Source organism: Aplysia californica, unplaced genomic scaffold (genome assembly GCF_000002075.1).
Source record: "Aplysia californica isolate F4 #8 unplaced genomic scaffold, AplCal3.0 scaffold00171, whole genome shotgun sequence".
NCBI lineage: Eukaryota > Metazoa > Mollusca > Gastropoda > Aplysiida > Aplysiidae > Aplysia > Aplysia californica.
In genome coordinates, this window is record NW_004797441.1 from 676,294 (window position 1) to 692,928 (window position 16,635).

A 16,635-nucleotide genomic window follows, 5' to 3' on the forward strand; every position below is an offset into this window, starting at 1 on the left:
TCGCTTTCGTATATTCGTCATAAGCTGTCGTCAGGAGCAAAAATTTTATCAAATAAATGTTTCCAACAGCACTGTCTGTTGGATGTGTGGTGTCGATTCCATGTATATAATTATGTGCTTAAGAAATATTTTGTCGAAATTCAACAAATTTTAAATGCTGAAAAAAAAGTACATAATGTAGGTATGTAGGCTACAATTGTTATTGAATGTATCAGGTTTTTTTTGTTTTTTTCGTTCTCCTGAAAATTTTTGTTTTCTGGCCTTAGTTCATTTGAAAAACTTATTTACAAAACTTTGTTTGTTTAGCACTGACTTCCTGGACAATAGACCTTTTTTGCTTTCTTGTTATATAACGTAGTCTTGTGGCATATGTTTGTCACTATACACAGACTGAATCAATTGAAATTCGAATATTTTACTCATTGTAAAATACCGTGAGCGTGTATTTAATAAATAATAGAATCTATTTTTTTATTGCAAGTATGTGTCCGTTCTAGTTATTCATTTTTGGAGAGAGAGAGAGAGAGAGAGAGAGAGAGAAAAGGGGAGTGGGGTAGAAGTAGATGATGAGAGAAAGGAGGTGCACCTAGCGCTTGTCTTTTTTATAGCTTGTTTTTGGGTGATCAACTTTGACAAAAAGTGAAATCATAGCTAAGCTCAATATTTTAAAAAATAATTGTATTTTTATAGATCTAGTTTTTCCGTCAAACATAGCCTCGAAACATGTCTCGAAAACTGACATTCCTTATGTAAACAATAATTATCAAAAATATAATTGATAAATTACCGAGGAGCTTAGTAAACTCCTTGTAAATAACACACACACGTTTCTTCTCTCTGCCGCCTTTTATTTCCGCTTTTAGACATATTATATATATGACACGGGTTTTCCCTATTAGCCTACAGTATAAGATCTAGGTACATAATATTGTATGAGGTCATTGGTTTTCTCAAAAAGCTTTCCTCAAAAAGCGAAAGAGTTCATCGATTGTGCACCGGTGTGTTCTGACGGCATGCTGATGAAAGTTTTAACCACAGTAGTTGAGTAGTGTTGGCAAACGTTTTGGAAATTGCCATCAGTTTGCTAAAATGAAAAAGTGATGTAAAAGTAAGTTTATACAAACCATGTCTCATGGCAGATTCTGGTGAGCTCTTAGAGTTCGTTTCCACATCTCATCGTCATCATCTCGTACCATCCATTGGCTAATGCTATAGACTTATAGGCTATACAATGTTGCTAAATCAGAGCAGAATTGAGGGCTTGGGGTAGGCGTAGGGGTAGGGTAGGGGTAAGGGTAAGGGTAGGGTTAAGGTTAGGGGTAGGGAGGGTTAGGTCTAGGCCTCTTCTCTATTGGGTAAATTTATAGAAACCCTCCCGTCTCATAAAGGGTATTATTTTGTAGCTTTTTACAGGTTTTTTAGGGCCCTGAACACGATTTTGGCATTGAAAAACGTCGCAAATTGTTAGTTTAGATGTTACGGCACTTTATTTCAGGGGGGGAGACCCCCCCTGAACCCACCCCTACCCGACCTACACGGCTATAACGTACTCGCACGTCAGGGGGAGACCCCCTGAAACCCCCCTAATGTCTATAAAAGCATGCATTATCCAAAAAAAATCCTAAAACTGAACCTTAACTAAAAAAAACGGACCTTAGCCTTATTCGTATATCCCACGGCACTAAAGTGGTGAAGGAGCTGACTTCCGGTAGTGGATGTGACGCAAAACGGGAGTGCTTCTATAAAAATACCCTTTATTGTGTTTGATGGGGTGGTCGCTCGTTACGGAAGTCCTCCCGCGGCGATTGCCACTACTGTACTACTGAACTGTACTCTACTAGATTCTAGTTTCTATCTAGATCTGCTTGTGTTACACTATGCTTACTTACAATTTGAAGTATAGTATGGGCATCAACACTTGGATTTTTATTCACACTGTGTATGATGACTTTTGTGGTGCTGACTGGGAGGAGGATGGGGTCCCATGGTCTGGTCAGATAAAAATTCTGGGGAACCCAGATTCTGAGTCCATCATCACCTTTTAGAAATTTAGATAGATTTCTAGGGCATCATAGGGGCCTGTTTTGTTTAGGCCTAGATTCTAGATCTAGATCTAGATTTACAAATTTATCTAGTCTAGTTGTAGTAAATTTTTACTTTCACTTTCACACCTCTACCTCCGCACTCTTTGTCTTTGGATGTCTTTGGGGGCTATTATATGACCCGTTATTCTGCATGCGACTAAACGTAGAACGACGCAAACTATTTTTAGGTAAGGCGGCCATCTTGTGTGACGTCAGATTGGGATACCTCTCCGATCACATGACTACATGATCTAAACATAGCCGACCACATGGCACCAAAGATCGTGTCAACATAGATCTATACCTACCATGACCATGGCACGACGTTTGGTGTGATGTTTTTCCAGGAGACGTACCGGTAATGCTATAGATGATTCAGTGCTCCGATGATGCTGCTGCTTATCTCATCTGCACATTGTTATCAGGCTCGGGGGGGGGGGATCTCTGGGCGTCTTTTCAGAAATTTCCGGGCGCTTTATTGTCTTTGTGTTTTCCATGTTTCAATTTCAAGCATCAGCGTTCTTACTGTTCGGAGCATCAACAATCTAAGTGATCTTCCATCACCAGAGCATGGCTGACGTGCTGTAGTTAACCGCAAGTATGAAATTTTACAGTGCGAAACCACATCGATACGGATTCAGGGTGCCCAGCAAGGTCATAAAGTCGTAAATTCAGCGCCCTGGTCGTAAATTGTAGTAAATGTGCCGTGAAGGTAATAAACATTTGGTAAAGCAGTCGTAAATTAACCTGTGCACAGAGTGATAGAGCCAGCAAGACTTTTCAGTGAACGGAATCATGGCTGCAGTATGAGTACTCGGCTATTACCAAATCCCATCTTTTGTTACTATTCGTTCGGCTTTTTCCTGTCCGAGAGTACATTACACGCGAACAGGCGGGTATGGCAGCAGTCAGAAGTGCATGTGTGACTCCGAGTTTCGATAGGAAAAATCAAGATGCTACTTTCGCTTTCGCTACCTCCTATAGACCTGCATGTTTGCCGACAATCGTCTGAAATCCGACCATCGTGACCCGACCCGCGAGCCGGCCAATGATATCGGTAGGCCCACCTGTATTAGTCAATGTGCGAAGTACAAGGCCTGGCCGTCTGCCAGCGCCCCCTTTTTCTCCCGTCGGCTTTGTCGGCACTTTCGTTTTCGTGCCAACCGCTGATTGCCGACGTTGGCGTTTCCGACATAATGGTCGGAGCCTGAGTAGAAATACGAATATGAAAAAGGACGACGTAGTAGAGAATCATTGGCATCTCCGCGGTCTTCTAAAAATAGTCTGTGGGTACCCCAGGATGTGATGACATCACATTACTAAAATACGCAGCCAATCAGGCAGGTGTGTCGTTCTATGTATTTAGCCGCATGTCGATATTCTCACCCCCACCCCGATGTGGGAATGAGGCGAGGACTCCCCCCTGACCTCTCGCAGGCTGATAAAATCACCTATGCCCCAGGTGGCTTACCGCATGTGGTTTGGAAATGACTTATGAGTGAGTGGTGCTTGTTTTCTCATGTAGGTCAACTACTGATTACCGTTGCCATAGTCTTGGCTTAAATTATTGTTTAAAAAATCAAATAGCCTTCTTAAAATTAAGCTATAATTGTGAGGACCGGTAGGTATCAGATGCGTTCTGGTCTTGACATTTCATTCTTGCATAACCATAGATCTAGATCTAGTGTAGCTCGGTTTTTTTTGTTTTTGTCCTTTTTCCAGTGTTGTTTGCTGTTCATGGTGTGAAGTGAACCTGAAACTTTTCTCTACAACTTATAAGTTATATCCTCTGTGCTTTTTTATGTGTGTCTGTGCTATATACGCCTACTATAGCACACCTGAGGAGGGTGAGAATAGCGAGACACAGGCTATTCTCAGAATAGCCGCTTCCTTTAGTTTTTGTCATCAGAACAGAATAAAACGGCTACATGATCCGACACTGCAACCACTGAAAATGAATTGCTTTTTAAAGAAAATCTCAAACCTTAGCATGGGAAATATTATATACATGACAAAGGCATAACCCCCTGTCCTGTAGTCTTGTAAACATTTTATACCCAGATGCAGGAAGGACTTCCATAACGAGTGACCACCCCAACAAACACAATAAAGAAGAGGCCTTACCCTAACTCAAACCCTAACCAACCCTCTATTCTACTCTGTCTCATAGTGGTTGCTGGTTACGGAAGTCCTCCCCATATGTGTGATGTTTTGCAAGGAGTTCCACAGAGGGCCGGCCGACCAACAACACAGAAAAGAGGGGTTATTTTGAGCGGGGCATGCAAAAAAGTTGGGTTCACGGTTCAGTATTTTTGAAAAATTTCTATTTTTGGCTTTAGCGGTGGGAGACCCCCCTCTGCACCCCGGCTCCGCCTTTGTTGGTATTCTATTGTTTTTGCATCCTCCCCCCTCCTTCTGAAACGAAAGTCCAATATTCTGAATAGCTGACAGAAAAAGGTAATGGCGAATTTCACACGACTTGAATTTGTCCTCGACTGGAGCTGTCAAATGTGCTTTGCTCTAAAAATGTAGCTCACCTAGTCGTCAAATGTACCAAAACGTAAGTCATCAATTGCATTCTATAAGTGCGCCAACTCTTGCATAGTTTGCTCATTGGGCCTTGTCACGGTAAGTGTCGGCCCTCTGCGGAACTCTTCCCGTTTTGCAATAAAGTATAAGGTGTAATATTTTCTCTCCACACGTCAATCATCATATCGAGTCAGACTTAGATTTATCTAGACTTTTGATTATTTTTACTCAAGAATTATTTTGTGTTCAACCCATTACTCATTACTGTTTTATTATAATAAATAATAAGTTTGGAAATCCAGTATCTAGCCACATCAAGAACAAAATCTTTAATCTGGTGCTGTCAGGAAGAGTATATTCGTACGGTAGTAATCCTTCACTTAACGAGGTTGTTTTCTCTCCTTTATTAATTTTCTCATGATTTGTAGCACTATTTCTAATTCTGATTTTTCAACTGTTATTGTTACTGTTACCACTTGTGTTATGTAATTTAAGATTGTATCCATGATTTCTTCCTTCCAGGCTGAAGCAATTAATTTAATGAGCTCTTTTCAAAACTCATGTTACAGTTTTATTTCTTTTCTTTCAGCTTACTGATGTTTACAAGGCATGCAGAACTGTTGTTCAAATCAGTTTGGAGAATATCAGTAACTTCTGTTTCTGAAAGTCATACCACCACGCACAAATTTCACCATAACTTTTCCAAGCGTTCATGTATAAAGTGTACATCCGCAAGAAGTGTTGCATTTTGCATTTTTCCTAATTTTGTGAGAAGACAGTATTGTTCATTGCCGATTGGAAGACCAAGAAGATTTCCAATGTCTGCAGAAGTTAATGAAGTTACAGAGGGTCTTGCCAAGGTTGTGCTGCCCAAGTCTGTTTTTTACAACCCAGTCCAAGAATACAACAGAGATTTGACCATAGCTGTTATCTCTGAATATGCAAAACTTCATTTTGCTAATGCCCACAAATCTGAGAATGGAAAAAGAAGTAATAAGAAATCTGAGAATTCAGAGACGAAGGTAGAAAAATCTGACAGTGGCTTGGATCCACATGTTTTTGATAATGATATATTAGAACCGGGGAAGTACTACGAAAATGGAATTAAAATATTTGAGGGATTAGCGGCATCTGGATTACGGTCTGTACGCTTTGGCCTTGAAATACCAGGAGTAAAGGAGGTCATAGCCAATGATTTTGACAAAACAGCTGTTGAATTCATTGAACGAAACATTTCCCAAAATGACTTGGGTCACATCATGAAGTCACGACATGGAGATGCAGCAATGGGAATGTATGAGCGTAAGTCGGTGGAAGAGAGATTTGATGTGATAGACTTGGATCCATATGGTAGCCCACATCTTTTCTTAGATGCTGCAGTGCAAGCTGTGAAGGATGGAGGTCTACTATGCATTACATGCACAGATGCTGCTGTACTTTGTGGCAATGCTCCGGAAAAGTGTAGTGCAAATTATGGAGCTTTATCTCTCAGGTCAAAGTTCTGCCATGAAATGGGAGTTCGAATCATTCTTCAGTGTTTGGATTCACATGCAAACCGCTACTCAAGGTACATTGTACCACTGATTTCTCTTAGCATTGATTTTTATTTTCGAGTTTTTGTCCGAGTTTACACAGGGCAAAAGCAAGTGAAGCATTCTGCCACCAAGAAAGCTATGGTGTACGAATGTGTTGGCTGTGGATCACATGCCCTGCAGCCTTTAGCTGAAGCAGTGCCAACAAAGGGAGAAGGGAATTTCAAGTTCATGCCTGGTACGGGCCCAGTGGTAGGCCCAGTGTGTTCTCATTGTGGCCACCATCATCGTGTAGGAGGTCCAATATGGTCAGCTCCCATTCATGACAAAGACTTTGTCAAACAGGTGATACAGCAGGTGCAGACAAACCCAAAACCTTTGGGAACAAAAGACCGTATCTGTGGAATGCTCAGTCTTGTGTTGGAGGAGCTACCAGATATTCCACTCTACTATGTTCTAGATGCTGTCTGCAGTGTATTGCATTGTACTCTTCCAAAGATGACGATACTTAGGTAAGAAGCACCCTGTTACTCTCTGTGAGTGTGATAGTGTTTGATGGATGGATGGATGTTCTTTTGTAGTCTGTTTCTTGTTCTTTTCTGTTATTATTACTGGTTTGTGCAGAAGAAAATTTAGTTTTGATTGACCCTGACTTATAATAAAACTTGGAATTCAGTCTCGTAGACATAATGGAAATTGTGATTGCTTGTCAAAAGAAGTGTGAAGGAAGGTCACTCATATATGGGTTAAATAGATTTGATTTATTTGAGAATTAATTGAATAGGACTAGCCTCATTCGTCTTCAGTATTAATAGTAGGTTACTTTGAATGCCTTTTTTGTTTTTTGTTATGACTTGGTTATTATAGGCCCTACTTGTAGTACAGTTTTTTCTTTTGGAGTACTCTCAGGAGTGAAATCAATAAAATTGTCTCATAGCAGTCTCCCGTTTTTTAGGTAGAGACTTTTCATCCAAAACTTGCATTTCTTCTGATTTTTTTGGGGCTTTTGGTTATGATTTTGTTAAATTGATGTCTGAGTGACCTCTCCTAGCTTGATTTTGTACCTTTCTATGCTAAATTAGTTGTTTGGTCTTTTACTTTTATGTTTTGGTAACCACTTTGGAAGAAAGTGAATCTTTGTCTTTCGTGTCGGCAGTGTACTGCTGAAGGGTGCTGATAGGTCCAGTGGTTTTTTGGTTTTCTCTGGTGTGCTTAAGATATGCTTTTTTAAAAACTATGTCCACATGTGTAGTATATCATGTCTTGACTGACTGTCATTGATTGTTTCTTTTTTATATTTTCCAGGTCTGCATTTTTAAATGCTGGTTACAGAGTTTCCTTGTCACATGCAGCAAAGAATTCATACAAGACCGATGCTCCTGCACAGTTTGTGTGGGTAAGGGAATTTTGATTTAGATTCTTTTTTTATAAAATTTATTTAGGATGTTAAGGATTTTTTGTTTGATTCTTGTCTTCGAAATAATGCTTTCATAATATTAATGATTTGAAAAATTTAGTTTTCAAGATTTGTTCTTGTACAGTTAAACATGGGTAACTCGAATTTGTCGGGGATTGGAAATAGTGTTCGATATTCCCAAATTCGTCATGTCCGTGGAAAGCCCCAAGTACAAAGAAATAGAAAGAAATTCAAGGGAGGTAAAAAGAACATTACAGCAATTAATGTGGTTAGCTTCCTTGATGAACGTGTTGAAGGTGTAAAAGAGGAAAGATGAATGAAAGTGGAAAACAGAAAATCTCCTGTGTGCACAGCTGACTCGTATGTCATTCCTTTTCTCTCATTTCATTGGCTTACAGAAAGTTACGCCTCTTGCCATCCGCACCTCGCGCGTCCCACAGCATGAATGCACGCGTGGCGAGCCAGTCATGCGTTGTGGTCAGCATCACTCCCCAACCCCCCTTCCCTGTCGGGTCGCCCCTTCCTCCAGCCTCTCTTGGTGAGACGAAGACCACGTTTTGGCTGTAATGTAACAATAACAAAGAAACACTTACCCATGGCAAGAAAGGCTGTAAAGCCGGATCTTAAGTTGAGAATGTGAAGTGGATTTGTTCGAGATTCGAATGTTGCGTGTTTGGGAACTCTGTGAAGTCAATACAAAGAAAACGTAGGTACTGAAATGGGACCGAGCATTATGTTCGAGATACCTGATCGTGATTTTCTTGTTCGAGATTTGTGGAGGTATATTTTTAACAATTTTCAAAATCTCATAATTTTGAGCCCACTAGCTTACAAGGAACAATAGACAGCTTATTTTGTGCTTTGTTAACTTTCCCAAGATTATTATTGTTGTATGTCAAGGTATAATTATGTGTTTTTTTAAAGAAAGCTTGTACTATTTACAGGCCTAAGTGGTAAGGCGTGATCATTATGTCTTTGTTTGCTGTAGGAATTGTTGATTGTTTAAATCTGAGCCAAAGTGGTTTCTGATGCCTTCTTTTTTTTTTCTGAAGCAGCTGTTCTCACTTCTTCCTTGACTGGGGTTGAAGTACTCTGTCTGCGAAATGACATGTTTTGTCATCAATAATAATTTATTGTTTAACAGGATGTGATGCGAGAGTGGGTTAAGGAGAATCCCGTCACGCAAAAACGCATGGAAGATGGTTCTGTTACAAAGAGTATTCTGGAGAAGGCACAGGTGTCACAAGTGAGCTTTGAGGAGCATCCGGAGGCCAACCCTCAGTCCCGAGAGATTGGTTTGTTAAGGTGGCAGACAAATCCAGAGCCCAATTGGGGTCCAAAGGCTAGGGCCAAGAGGACTTGTGATGATGACGCAAGTTCTGCTAAACAAAAGAAATCAAAGGTAAGAGAAGAGTTACCAAGTGGGTGATTGTATTATCGTCTTCTTTGGTTGTTTTGCTTTTTTCCCTTTGATTTAATTTTGCTATAGTGTGGAAGGTTGTTTTTTTTTTTTTCGTCTCCAGAACAACTGGTATGAGAATTGAGTTTTTAAAATCCTGTTTTGTAAAAATCGTGTTTAGTAAAACTTTTTCATCTCTTCCTTCTTTGTTCTTTTACTTTTACCATCTCTGAATTTATGCTTTACTTTGGGAATGACTTATTCATAGATGCCTCCCAATACACAAAAAAAAACCCTATTTGATATGTTTTTAAAGGTTGAGTATGGATGTCTGTTGATGTGTCGGACAATAGATAGTTTCTGTTTTCTTAACTTGTTCCTCGCTGTCTTGCAAATGCTGAAGAAAAGTTTTTAAGTTTAAAGACCGGATTTGGGGAAAAGGATTAAAACACAGTCCAAAAGTCAATATTGCATTATTGTAGCTGTTTAAATACTTTGAATTTATTGAATGAAGAAAAATGTGTGTGAAGAGTTTGGAGGAGAGGTGGGGGGGGGGGGGGGAGGGGAGGATGGAGAAAAATGTGTGTGAGGGGTTTGGAGGAGCAGAGGGGGGGGGGGATACCTGGCCCCAATACCCATTGTTTTGACATGCCTTGTGGTAATTTTTTTTTGTTTAGGTTTTTTTTCATTGCATGCATGATTGTTGTTTTTTTTTGGGGGGGGGGGGATTTCAACTATTCTTGTGGTGTCATTAAGCTCAAGCCAGTTTTTTAAAATTCTGTTGGGTATTGAAAAATTAGTTCTGAAGCTGTAATATGACTTTTTTACCTGTTCTGTTAGCTAATCATGAATTATTCCATTATAGTTGTTGTCACCTTTTTCCGCTATTGAAAAAAAAAATTGTCTCTCTTTGTGTGTATGGCCAAATGCATTGTACTCCCAGGTGCACAATTTACTGTCTGTTATATGGGAAGTCTAATTAGTAGTCTTTTTCTTCTGAATTATCTGAATATTAACTGTAGTATATGTACAGCATCTTGTTTAACATGAAAAGTAAAGAGTAATCCAAGTGGCAGTAAAATATTGTCCTTTCACTTCAAAGGTGAAAGTCATAAGTGCTTCAAGGTTTTGAATGGTAAATCTTAGAGCTTACAAAATGTTAAAGTAAACTCAGCATTCGGGTTCGTTTGTAATAAGCTTGACTTCATTGAAATTTAATTTTCTGGTATTTTGATTTTTGTATTTTTCAGTCTGCTAATGTCGAAGTGGCCCAGTCTACAGCACAGTGATGACAGCAGCCAACAAAAATTTCTGAATGCCCAAGCCTCATTTTATAGGTCACCTTTCAAAGTTTATCGTCATTTTTTTTTTTGCGGTTGGGGCTAAAAGTACATGTCGGTATCGCAAGCTATCCACTTAAGTTAGGTTGAGAATTTTTTACATCAGAGATAAAACACTAGTTTTTGTTGTGTTGTTCCTAGACTAGTATTAGTGGTTCAGTCAAAATGTGGATGAAAATCAACTGTGTTGACCTGTAAGCCTCTGTCTCGTGTCTGCTTGCCCGAGAGGTAAACCTAAACTAGCTACAGGAAGCCCTGTGATTGGATGACCCCTGGAATGTACCATTTCCGCTTAAGTTGAATTCTGAGGCAAGAGCCATGTGTAAAAAGGCGGCAGATTTTTTAAAACGTGTTTGGGCACATTTTTGGGGGATTTTCATGGATTCTGGCAGTATTTCGGCATTCGGGCACAACCCACTAGGCCCATGAACACTACATTTTCCAATATTATCTCATTTATTTCTGTGCAAGCTTAGTAACATGATTTTTGATACTTGTTTTCAACATTCAGTCACTGTAATAGTGTGTCTAAATTGGTTTTCACCTTTTATAGAGCTATTTTTGTGAGTATGTCATTGTTTAACTAAGTTAAGATTTAAACAACAGCCACAATACCAAAGTCTTTGCATTTAACCCTCGTAGCGCTTACCGGAAGCGCTGAGCGTCCTCTGTGCTGGGCTCGCTTAGCCCTGACCGTTCGTGACCTGCCCCGGAGCACTGGCCAGGCTGTGTGAGGCCCATGCGGGGAATGTTATTGTTTCATTTTTTATCTTGACAGTATGCGCTCATACATTCACCAAAACCCTAGACAAGTATACATTTCTAAATTCAGAAAGGACTTCACTTTCCAGAGGTATAGTTTTCAAAATAATAACTTAAACTGAAAGCTGTTAATGAAACCATGTATGTTAGTATGTAATGTTGTTAGAATTGGATTTGTTTACAACACAAGTTTCACTTGCAGGTAAGAGAAGGAAAACATTGACAACACATGTGATTTACCCTGCACTTCAATGGTGAAAATTCCCGCGCACAAGTTGATATATACTTCAAAAAAATGTAAATGGTCCCGATGCAAATGTTCCCAATTTTGTAATCCAACTCGAATTTCACAGTAATCCAGTATGAAATGATGAAAACCAGCCTTTCACTTTTAGGCACTGTTCGAATTTGTTTTTTATGTTTGAAATAGGATTTTTTGGAGATTTTCAATCTGTACTGCAGTTGGCCAATCAAAGAATGATTGTTCACCCCTCTGCTACGTTGAGGCCCAGTACAATGAGAGGGGGTTGGCCCTGAAAAGGGCCTTTACAAAGACATTTTGATGGGGAATGATGTCTCAGTCTAGGCTGCCTGGTCTGCTGCTGCTGTGTTTGCTGGCTCTGCGGCTGACTGGTCTGTTGTCTGCTGTAAGAGCTTCCCCCGAGCTCCGCTGGTGATCCTTCTGTCTATGGAAGAGCTGGAAACAAGGAGCGACACAAAGTCCAGTGTCACAGATCCTGCACTCGATGGTCGTTGACACTTTCTTTGGTGCAGCTTTTAGGCTGTCGTCGCCTTTGGCTTGTCTTTGAGCAGACAAAGCTGTTCATGTATGGCTGCTTCCTTTTTTGTCCCTGGTTTGGCACCTTGGAGGGGAAGTGACGACCAGTCAGCATGTGCAGTTGGTCTGCGCCTGGACTAGGAAGTATCCTCCTTCTGGCGTCTTGAATGGGGGCGAATGACACCATCTCCTTGCACATCATGTGGCAGAAGGTTCTGTGGCTGATTGCTGTCCCCCTGTTTGCTACTGCTGTGGCCTTGTACAGTAGGTATGCATTTAATTCTGCCAGCATGAACAAATGAATAAAGAGCTTTGTCCAACACTTCATTGTCCTCCTCTTGAAAGAACTGTACTGGACCATCTGGTCTGACCGGTCTACAGCGCCCATGTACTTGTTGTGGTCGATGAGAGCCTTGAATTTGTCATCAGGGTTGCCATCTCTGTCATGACGGTCTGTGCACTGTGAAGAAGCGTCATGGATGGTTGTCAGCACGTTGATTTCTTTCTTGTACATCCATTTGATATGGGTCAGTTTCCCATCGGTCATTACCTTCACGTCTTCCTTCGTCTTGACGACCTTCTTTCCTTTCATGGCAGCTGCCACTCCGGTGCTGTTTTTACGTAAGGTACCACAGGCTGGTGTTTTTCTGGCAAGAAGGTCGGTATACAGAATCAGACTGGTGTAGTAGTTGTCCACATAAAAGTGAGGACCGGCATCCAGATGGAGTCAGCAACCGCAGCAGTGTCATAGGTGGCCCCCTTCCGTGAGGCTGGCTTCTTACCGCTGTACACTTGGAAGGCTGCGCAGTAGCAGTTGGCGGAGTCGCACAGCATGAACCGTTTCATCCCAAACTTGTCAGCCTTCTCCGCGTTGTACACTTTGAAGTGCAGAGGGCCCCTCCAAGCTACCATTGCCTCATCGCGGCCAGTCTCTGAGTGGGATAATAGGTGTCCTTAAATGACTACTGAAGATGTTCCAGGAATGGAAGGATCTTGAAGTTAGGGCTGTCCCTCGCCGGCGCTGTGTCGTTGTCGTTCAGGTGGAGGAACCTGAGGAGCAGCATGAAGCGATCCAGTGTCATGCATGCCCCAAAGAAGCTGAGGCTGTAGACTGCATCCTGGGACCAGTAGTCATCCAGGTCAGCAATTTTGATAAGGCCCATGGCTGTAATTATGCCAAAGAAAGCCCACCTCTCCTCGAAAGTGGTTGCGACCCACTAACCGAAGCGGCTTTTGGGACTGATGGTGGTTGAGGCAAGGTAGGCTTCTGCATACCCGAAGAAAAAACAGAGAAACAAAAATTAAGTGAGGATACGAGAAAAAATTCTCCAGGAGAATACCACCGGTACCCATTTTGCACCTGGATAGAGTGAGGAAAAATTTAGTAAAGTGTCTTTCCCACGGACACAACATTGGTCTTTGGTCTGGTAGACCCAAGATTTATACTCGCAATTTTTTATTCACAAGCACAGCAGCCTACCACTAACTACAGACACCTCAACAAATTGAATGGTACATGCACATAAAAAAAAATTTAAAAATGTATATCTATAGATGTACACATGTAACCAAATAAAAATGATCTTTTTCTTCCTTGTTTTCTGTTTCCTCTCTCACTGAAAAAAACCCAACTGATTTGTATCCTGCCCCTTTTTTTTCCAACAAACTTTACCTTTACCATTCCTATTGCTTATATATATATATATATATATATATATATATATATGCTTTACAACCCCACTAATTGATTTCTTTCAGATCTAGTAAGTTATGATGTTACTTAGTTTCACTGGGGTATATTTTCCTGTTTGTGTCCTCGGTTATTCTCCCCATGATGTTGTCATCAACTAGTAACTTCAAGAAGGTGAAAGGGTAGGCATCAGCCTCAACCCTCTTCAGCAGCCCAGGTTTGCCAGTGACAGGGGGTGTCGCTGGGGGAGGTGGGGAAGCGTTCTCATTCCAGGTCCAGGTGTCGTCTCACGGCTTGGTCGTCGGGGGCAGCAGTTGTGGTGTCCTCCTCTTTGTCACCTCTTTCAGTTAGCCGAATGTCTAGATCATTTGCACCCTCATCATCACTGCCAGCAAAGTAGACTTCTCTGGCGGACTCCTGACTCTGGAATGCCGTCATTGCTAGAAAATGATTCCATTTCTACGCAGTGTTCTGAAGATTTCGATGTTTCTCGCTCAAAGAACGCAGAGAAAGTGCCAGAGATAGCGTGGGTTCCAAACAAGATAGCGTCAGTAAATTGTCAGTTTTTCTCATTAGGTCACCTAGATAATAGTTTGGGTCTAATTAGGGGCAGAGATTAATGCTAAACAAAGGGTACCAATCATTCATTCCCTGTTGAGTCACCTGGAGCGCTACGAGGGTTAAGATCTACAAACGAAACAAAAGCAACCATTATCTTTATAAATGGAGCCAAGGATATTTAATAAACACTTAAAAATGACCACAAAAGAAACGTACTTGAACCAAGCATACATATACACACAAAGATGAGAAAGGTCGCATGAAATTCAAACATTGAAACATACATAAAAAGACACACAAGGATGAAAAATGTAAAAACGGGCACACATGACGCAGTACACTATCAAGTAGGCCTATTCGTTTGGAAAGCATTCACTGCGCAAAAACTGGAGCTGCTCAATTTCCTTAGTGCAGAGGGAATGGGCAGCCTTGGTACAGCGCTTGTGCCACCAGCCATCGCAGAGTTCACACTGTAACCAGAGTTCTTCTTCATCCCCTTTCTGGTGGCAGCCCTTGCAGAGATCTGAATGAACTTCTTCTATTAGGCACTCATTAGCATCTCAATGCGCTTTTGTGTTTCCAACTGTCTTGTGTTCCCCACTGCTGCTACTCTCCGTTCTAGCTTGACTGGCTTTTGCCACTTTCCTTTGCTTCGCCAGTTCTCTCTTGTTGTTTTGTTTTCTCCTCTTCGGCCTTCTTTTGCTGTCTTGCCAACTTTTCCAGTTCTTTCTTGAATTCTATCACTTCTTTCTCCTCTTTTTTCCTCTTATTCTCTTCTCACATGGTCTTCTTTACCAGTTTCTCTTTCTCATCTTTTTCCTTTCTTTGAAGTTTTCTTTTCATGGCACCCCTGAAGTCCTCTTTACTGATGGTAGTAAGGCTGGGAGGTTGGCTGCATGAGATTGTTGTCCTTGAACTGTACCAAAGGCATTCACTTGTAGGTGTTGTCTCGAGTCCGAGTGAAGACGAACAAGATGCTTGCGTTGACATGACTTTGTTCAAGGAGACAGAAGTAAATCTTCTTCCACCATTTGTACAGCCTTTTTTTGTGCAAACCGTAGCGGTCAGCATGAGCGTACCAGTTCATAAATTAATTATACCTGTGGATCAGTGTCGGTTTCTTCACCTCGCTCCTTTGTTTCAGAATTTGCTCAGCCCCCAGTGCACGACACCAATATTGACACTGACCTGTCATTCAAAGAAGACATCAGGACTGTCAGTATTCTTGGAGGTTCACTGCACAACCTGTGAGCAAGCCATTTCTACGAACTACACCTCTCCGTCTGAGGTTATGAGGGAGCAGAACTTTTTAGCTGGGGTGGCATTTGCCTTCCAATGTTGATCGTTCCAGTGTATTGGTGATGACGAGCAGTGAGGAAGTGAAGCAGATCCACAGACGTGTATAATCTGTCACCATATATGTGGTGGCTCTTCTCAAACAGTGTTATCAACTTGCCTATAACCTGCACAGCTTGGGCACAGTTCGGGTCAAGGTAAGGGTGGTGAGCTGTTGCAGCACCATAATAAGTGAACACATTGTATGTGTACACACTAGGGCTGTCACAAAGACAGAAAGTCTTTATGTGATACTTTTTGGGTTTTGACCCATTGAACTGCTTGTGCTTCCAGCGGCCTTTGTATCCCATCACCATTTCACCTATGCTGAGCTGTCTACCGTGGTAAAGGGCGCTCTGGAATTATTACACCACATAACCTAGAAACGGCTCGATTTTGTCTTGATCCACTGGATCCTCTCTGCTGGCGTGCAAAATGGTGTGGTAGATCAACTTAAACCTTGGTGTTGTCCAGTGCTTTTGATGTCCTTTTTAAAACGACGAAGTACAAATTTGAGTACAAGTACTTTTTTAAATTCCAAATAGCAGACAGAAGGAAAGTAAAAACAAGTTTAATAGGCAATGAAATCTTGAGTTGTGGTGATGAGATGCGATAAATTTAAAGCCTTAGAACTTTTCGCTGAGGAAAAAAAAAAAAAAAAAAAAATCATACACAAGACATAAAAGGTTTCCTTTACCTTGCAGAAATCCTCAAACTCAATGTAGGCCAATTCTTCCTCACTGAACTGGGTCCCCCCAAGTCTGTCCATAAGAACGTTGAGTGACACCTTCACCTTCCGCAAACAGTCCGTGGCATCAAAGGAGCTGTTCCATCTTGTGGCATTCGGCACAATCAAATACCTGCCAAGCACTGACAGCATTGTCTCTAGGAAAAAGTGAGAACAAAAGGAAATGAGTGGCAGTTGGCTGGGGGTAGTAAAATAAAAAATCCTGTCGATTAAAAAAAGTAAAAAAAGACACATGGCACGAAAAATATGCAGAGATGCAAGAGAGCCCTGGAAAACATGAGACTCTCAGTTCAAATGGGCAATATTGCACCCTTTAGAGCAATATTATAAGTTTTAAAATCTTTTCAAATAAACTCTGGTTGGGGGTAGATGGCACAAAGGAGTTTAAAGCACACTCAACTTACCTGCAGCAAGAGAACTTCTGCACTGTTTGTTGCATAGAAGGTTCGCCTTTACCCAG

At 41.2% G+C, this 16,635-nt stretch overlaps 2 protein-coding genes across 2 annotated transcripts; one reads left to right on the plus strand and one right to left on the minus strand.

Annotated features, from left to right (window-relative positions):
* Positions 1 to 862: 862 nt before the first annotated feature.
* LOC101849050 (tRNA (guanine(26)-N(2))-dimethyltransferase) lies at positions 863 to 16,334 on the plus strand. The gene is made up of 5 exons (XM_005098052.3): positions 863 to 1,108; positions 5,203 to 6,657; positions 7,451 to 7,541; positions 8,707 to 8,964; positions 10,212 to 16,334. The coding sequence occupies exons 2-5, from the start codon at positions 5,210 to 5,212 to the stop codon at positions 10,248 to 10,250; spliced, it is 1,836 nt and encodes a 611-aa protein (XP_005098109.1). The 5' UTR covers positions 863 to 1,108; positions 5,203 to 5,209; the 3' UTR covers positions 10,251 to 16,334.
* On the minus strand, positions 11,792 to 12,433 carry LOC101855099 (piggyBac transposable element-derived protein 4). Its single transcript, XM_005098080.1, has one exon. It carries the CDS (start codon positions 12,431 to 12,433, stop codon positions 11,792 to 11,794), a length of 642 nt encoding a protein of 213 aa, XP_005098137.1.
* Positions 16,335 to 16,635: the final 301 nt, after the last annotated feature.

Bases quoted from the DNA above. Each gene is read 5' to 3' on its own strand.
- LOC101849050 (XM_005098052.3), top strand. From the start codon at position 5,210: ATGTTTACAAGGCATGCAGAACTGTTGTTCAAATCAGTTTGGAGAATA. The intron at 7,542-8,706 runs GTAAGGGAATTT...ATTGTTTAACAG, and splicing joins CTCCTGCACAGTTTGTGTGG to GATGTGATGCGAGAGTGGGT. The intron at 8,965-10,211 runs GTAAGAGAAGAG...TGTATTTTTCAG, and splicing joins CTAAACAAAAGAAATCAAAG to TCTGCTAATGTCGAAGTGGC.
- LOC101855099 (XM_005098080.1), bottom strand. From the start codon at position 12,433: ATGAAAGGAAAGAAGGTCGTCAAGACGAAGGAAGACGTGAAGGTAATG.